This window comes from Saccopteryx bilineata, chromosome 3 (assembly GCF_036850765.1).
Source record: "Saccopteryx bilineata isolate mSacBil1 chromosome 3, mSacBil1_pri_phased_curated, whole genome shotgun sequence".
NCBI classification, from domain to species: Eukaryota; Metazoa; Chordata; class Mammalia; order Chiroptera; family Emballonuridae; genus Saccopteryx; species Saccopteryx bilineata.
The window spans coordinates 226,542,703-226,549,605 of NC_089492.1; the positions used below are offsets into that span (position 1 = coordinate 226,542,703).

The following is a 6,903-nucleotide window of genomic DNA, read 5'->3' on the forward strand; positions in this document are numbered from 1 at the left end:
TACAAGTGTAGATAAGTACAAGGAGATTAAGTAAAATATACACATCCAACGATATGTAGTTTATAAATAGAAGAAACTAGAATTAAAACTGTTTGTATGACTGCAAAACCCTTACACTGACATAGCTTTCTTACTCTATATACATAAAATGGTTTAAGACATTAGTTTTTCTTACCTCTTCTTCACATTTCATGGTAAACATCCATTCTTGCCTACATATTTTTTAAAATACCTTCTTTTTTCTTTTTTTTTTAATTCAGTGAGAGGAGGGGAAACAGAGAAACAGATTCTTGCATGTGCCCTGACTGGGATCCATCCGGCAAGCCCACTAGGGGGCAATGCTCTGCCATCTGGGGCATTTTTCCATCACTCAGCAACGGAACTCTTCTAAGGGTCTGAGATGAGGCCATGAAGCCATCCTCAGTGCCCTGAGCCAACACACTCCAATAGAGCCATGACTGCAGGAGGGTAAAAGAGAGAAAGAAAGAAGCGAGAGGGAAAGGGGTAGAGAAGCAGATGGATGCTTCTCCTGTGTGCCCTTACCAGGAATCAAGCCCAGGACATCCACATGCCGGGCCAATGCTTTACCACGGATCCAACTGGCCAGGACCACCTTTTACCTTAAATGCTTTTCAAAATTAATAAAAACATCAAGACCACCAAATTTTTTTTTTTTTTAATATTTGAAGATCATCTTGTTTTTCTTCTACTTGGCACTCGTTATAGGTTGTCTTTTGAGAAATATATATATTTTGAGGATATATATATCCTCAAACAGATTTTGAAGTTCTAGAGCAAGAAGTACATGTTACAGTAAGAAAAGCTCTCTCTGTAGAGTCAGCCAGACCTTGCCAAAAATCACAGTTCCAGCACTTACTGACCATATGATCTTAACAAAATACAATGTCTCTAGCCCTTAGTTTATTATCCACCAGAAAAATTATCTCCCACACATGGTCCTGGTAAGGATTAAATAATGTCTTATATTTGACATATCTAAAATAACATCAAACTATAGCTGAAACAATAAATTCTGAACTATCATTTCCCTGCTACTGAATCTTGCCTCTCACTGTCAACACTAATCAGCAAAAAAGGAGGTTGTATTTTTTCCTATAGTGAAAATGTAAGAAGAGCTACAGTAGGAGCTGTAGAAAGAGCTGCTTGTTGTTGATATAGTATGAGAAGAAAACGTACATCTCAAGCCCATTGCTTATCCTTAAAAAGAATATTTTTAAATTAAACTTTACATATTTGCACAATATTTGATTAATTAAAATAAATGAATAAGGTTTTGACTTCATAAAGTTGAGGAAAATCTCTTCAACTTAATCACATTTCATTGGGCATATCTGAGTTAATAGAGCGAGAAGACTTATGATTAAGCTCTATATTCATATCTCTTTTCCAATACAATCAAGATATATGTATAAATCCATTATACTGAAGTACCATTAGGAAATCTAAATGTTTCCCCATAACTGAACATATGATCCTACTTGCAAAAGTCAGCCCAACCCAGGATGTCTCGTTACAGTATCAATGCTGAATTAATCATTTTGGGCCCAAAACAGGAGAATTAACTATTTCCCAAAGTATAAATGGGACACTTTATGAAGGCCTTGTGAACCCACTGACAAATTTCATAGAAACTACATTATACATGAATAATTTTATTTGCCAGTTATATGAGTTTTGTATGTTTACTATATCTTAAATTTCTTTTAAAACATATAATGTCATTTGGTCATTGCTTTATACTTGTTTTCCAAGTAAAATAGAGGAAGTTTTTTGCCACAAGTACATTACATGAATAACACAGCTGTAAGTGAACATGGCTAATTGGCCTATTTGAAACTTTTCCTCAGTCAGGCAGCTAACTTAAACTAACCCCCTAACATGCATCTAGTTTCTCAATGCCAGATGTAATTTCTCCAAAAGCCTGCTTTGGTGTATAAGGGTTCTGCCTCTTTTTTCTGAACATTTTATGTCTACCAAGGTCGTGGCACTATGCCGGACTTTTTTATTCTTGTTATGAAACAAAACCCACTGAAAGCCTGAAGCCAATATAACTCATTGTTATATGATTTTTCAGGAACAGCATAATACTCAGTTACATTAAGGGATAGCCTTTCAAAGTCAAGAGTCCAAAGGGTCTGTTAACAGTGGACTTAGCTGATGATAGTCCAAAGAAAATGTGGCCAATATTCTATCGCCATTTGGGAAGTGACATTTTGTTATTTGTTGCTGGCATGGTTTACAAGAATAATCTAATTTCAGAGAAGGTTTTATACATCAGCAACAGTATTGAAAGGCTAGTCCTTAGGTTCTTCTCTTTTTAAACTTTAGTAACAGGAGTATGGAAACTATATTTTAAGTATAGAATCAATTTGTATTTTCAGAGATATTTACATAGTCAAGAGGAAATAACATTACATTCTAAGACTTAGAATATTACTGGATAGGGTTTTGTTTATAAATATATAGATACATATCTAAAAAGAAGATAAATAATAAAGACACATAAAAATAATAACTTTACCCAAATATGTGCCTTAATTCTGTGAGTTCTTTTTCTTTGATCTGCAGGTCATCTTCTAATCTTTCTATTGTAATAACATAAGATTCACTGACCTTCTTCTTCCATTCATCTAGAAAACAATGGGATAAAGTCATAACTGTATTTTTCAAAATGCAGATACAGATCATAGCATAGAAGTAGCTAACTCTGTTTTTTATTCTGAATTCTACAATACTTAATTTAAATTACTGACGGTGAGTTTAAAATGCAATCATATTGAATTATAGTAATTAAGAACAAATTTGATATCAGATCATATATTTACATAAAAATATATTTGACTTATTTCATTTAATATAATTGCATTTTAATTATAGCAATCTCCAGTTTCGAGAAAAGAGTTTTTAGGTTCTGAATACTAGATACTTAAGATATAATTCTAAAATTCTTTTTTTTCTGCAGTATTATAATTTTTTCTATACATTATACCTATGAACTAATATAACATTTTTGTAAAAAATGTTCTGTTTTCTCTAAAAATTTCTCAAAAAATTATTTTGAATTCAGATAATCTTAACAACTCTGTCTGTGTAAAATTAACAGCTATTCCAAGGACATGTTAATTATCTACAACTATTATTGAACCATGTTACATTTAAGCATATAAAATAATTACCTGTGCAAGTTTGGGTTGGTCTAGATTTATAATTTCCCATTTGTTAAATGTTTCTTCTTTTTCCAAGTGTAGTTCCTCACTTTACAAGAATCCAAGTTCAAGTGCAGTGACAGTCCACTAGAAAAATAGTTCGATAGTCTGGCTAAAAATAAGCAGACTGCCAAATGGAATGTCATGTAACAATGACAAAGAATAAAATAGAGTGTACTGTGCTTTCAAGGGTAAAATCAAAAAGGAAACTAATCAGCCTGCTTAAAAGAGCTGTATCAAAAATAAATAGTAAATGTTTTAATAGGATTATTTGCTTCCATGAATTGATTATTTAACCATATATATCTTTATGGGCCATTTCTTTAATAAATATATCTAGAAAGTGGTTCAGTTACAGTGAAATCCACAAAGAGCTATTAAAACCACCTAAGATTCTCTTTTAGAATCATTTTCTCCTGAGCCAAAGTCACTGCAGTTGGAAAGAGTGACTGGTAATAGAATTTACCTCTATATATACATAATGAAAACCCATATCTTATTGCATGTTACTGATAGAAATGATTATAAGTTTTGCCTATAGTAGAGTTACAAAAGCATGTTTGTAGAAGAAATTTTCAACATGTATCATGATTTATTTATATTACTTATTCTTTGTTCTGACCTTAAGAATTATAGATAAGAATTTAAGACACTGAGTTCTACAAATAGCATTTCATAAAGTAATAATGACATGAACAATAAGATTACAAATAATGACTGAATGCTTGTTGTGTAATAGATACTCATACAATTCTTCTAGGTATATATAATTCCATATTATGGGTGAGAAAATCCAGATTTGCTAATAGTTGCTGGAATCTGGAATTATTTCTAATCTTTATGATTCTAAAATCCAAGGTAGACACTAGTATCAATACATCTTCCATAATTTCTTTTTCATTCTTTTTTCATTTACTTCACAAAGGTACTTCTCATTGTATATGCATAATTCTATTGATATAAATGAACTCAGGGTACAATGCAGATAGAATGAAAAACCCAGAAGAAAAGTTATCTGATTTTTAATTACATCCTTCTTTTCTATACTGTAATTGCACCTACAAGTATAAATTTTAATACTAAAATTCACTTCCAGAGGCTATAGTTTGAATATAACAGGTATATATTTTATAGTTATTATAGTTGAATGTTCTAATAACTTTATTTTTTAAGCAAATGCTTAGATAAATTTAATTTCCACACATTTTTTTCTCAGCAAAGGAAATTTAAATTCCAGAGGCAGGGCTTCTATACTGAACAGGTATAGTTGGAGAAGTAAGTATTCAGATACTTCATGGACATCTCTGTCAGCTCCTAGGTATAACTCTCTTCATCTTTTCTCATCAGTATATATTAACATGGCTGTTGATCCCTGCTATACTTTTGGGGCTTCTGTTTACTGGGTCCATGCATTCTGTTTTGTTTGAAAGCCAGACATCTTCAGTTGCACCAGCTTTTTTTTCAGAATTTTTGTGACCTACATCTCCTCTGGTCAGAAAATCTTTGTTTTCCCCAAAAATGCTGCCTTGAAGACCACTGAATTAGACAACTGGCTTCCTCAGTGCTTCTTTGTCCTGAAGACCATACTTGATAGTTTTCATTTAAAGACCTGTGAACTCCTAAGACTATGTCTTGGAAACTAATATACAAACTCTACCTTCTCTCAGATCTTCTTAAAAATAATCCATGGTTTTCATAACATGGAAAGGGACAAGGATGAGAAGCAGGGCTCAAGGCTTCCTGGAAGATATCTAAAGTTGTATAGTTTTCCTGAGTTCCTTTCTTATTTCTCTCTCCATCGCTTCAGATCTTCTACCAGTATTTGGTGTGCATGTGTGGTGTCACCCCTATAAATGAAGGAAAAGTTAGCTCATATCATTTTGCACTGTCTTTTCAAAGTTCCTGTTCAGAGATAACATAAAAATAAATGCATAAAATTATAAGACTTTTCATTTTGATTTTCAAAAATCTTGTTTGTTTTACCAAAAGGTTAGCTCTTTAAATAAAACTTTAGTTTCATTCAAAGATACCTCTTTCTACTATGAGTTTGAAAATCCAATCAGTATCTCAACTGAATTTTTCCCCACCCCGAGGCAAAAAAATTTTGCTCTAAAATAAAATAGAAATATAAAAAATGCAGGGAATGATAATATTAATACTTAATATATTAAACATCATTGAAATATAATAATTTCTTAGTTCTAAAGGTATAATAATTATAAGCCCATTTTAAGAATGGGGATTAATTCTCCTGAAAGCCTTTAGCAAAGTGAAACAAAGATTGAAACAAATAAATGATCAAGGATAACACTACTGCTTTTCTTTCCAGAGAACGCTAGAGAGAATCCACATGGAAGCAGGATATATTTTCCCTACTGCTCAGTACATTTCTGTAAAAATTACTTCTACCTAAGTTGGTCATATGCTCTAAATTGAATTATACCATTATATTCATCCCAGTTCTGAGACTTCCAGAAGTGAAAGTGTGTTATATCATAAAGCATCAAAAACACCATCTATAAAAGTGGTCATCTTCTCAAACTTTGTATAAGCAGATGCCACCTAATGACACTTTGTAAAAGAAAAAATAAAGCAGACCAATAAAAAATAACCCCAGAAACCTAGGTTCCAGCCTCAGAAATTCTGATTGCTCAAAGTAGGGCACAGGAATCTGAATTTTAACATGCACCTTTGGTGATTCTAATATAGATGCTACTTGGGATATACTTTGGGGGCCAATATTTTAAGGATGGTTAAAGTGAGATACATACATATTTGAAAGTTTTTGAGTCTTCAAGTTCCATGTAAGAGAAGAGAGAACTGGAGTAAATAGATAAAGAAGATTGTTTTAGATTTTCAGAATTTTATCCTGTGTTATCATTGGGGCAATAGATAATTTGACTCTGTACATATAGCTGCATATTTTAAAGTGATTCACAAAAAATGGAAGCAACTAAGATGCCCTTTTATAAGAGAATGGATTAAGAAAAAAACAACTGCATGTTTATCCAGAGAGTAGAATATTATTTAGCAATACATGACATGTGCTACTAAACCAAGAAAAGTTATGAAAGAACCTTAACTGAACAATGTTAAGTGAAGTAAACCCATCAGTTAAGGCTACATATTACATAATGCCAAATATACAACATTTTGGAAAAAGCAAAACTATAGAGGCAGTAAAAAGCTCAGCAGTTGCCAGGGGAAGGGGAGAGTAGAAGGGATGAAGGGTTGAAACACAGGTGTTTTATAACAGTGGTCCCTTTTGGGGGCCATGGGCCGGTTTAATGTCAGAAAATATTTTCATGGACCGGCCTTTAGGGTGGGACGGATAAATGTATCACATGACCGAGACAAGCCTCAAGAGTCAGTCTTAGACGGATGTAACAGAGGGAATCTGGTCATTTAAAAAAAATAAATAAAACATCGTTCAGATTTAAATATAAATAAAACGGAAATAATGTAAGTTATTTATTCTTTCTCTGCGGACAGGTACCAAATGGCCCACGGACCGGTACCGGTCTGTGGCCCGGGGGTTGGGGATCACTGTTTTATAGGCTAGTGAAATTATTGTAAAATACTGTAATGGCAGATACATGACATTATGAATTTGAAAAAAAAACCTCATTGAACTGTAAGACACAAAGACGTTAGGTGATAATAATGCACAATATTG

The 6,903-nt window shown here is 32.7% G+C and overlaps 1 protein-coding gene across 2 annotated transcripts in view; it reads right to left on the reverse strand.

The window, feature by feature from the left end:
• The window catches only part of TNNI3K (TNNI3 interacting kinase), a 317,917-nt gene extending 314,614 nt beyond the window's left edge, over nt 1-3,303 (reverse strand). For both annotated transcript variants that reach the window (XM_066268883.1, XM_066268884.1), the window contains exons 1-2: nt 3,198-3,303; nt 2,543-2,651 (exon numbers count right to left, since the gene is read on the reverse strand). In XM_066268883.1, the coding sequence (XP_066124980.1) occupies nt 2,543-2,651; nt 3,198-3,237 (149 nt within the window). In that variant the 5' untranslated portion in view covers nt 3,238-3,303. The remainder of the gene's footprint in view (nt 1-2,542; nt 2,652-3,197) is intronic.
• Between the last annotated feature and the right edge of the window lie 3,600 nt (nt 3,304-6,903).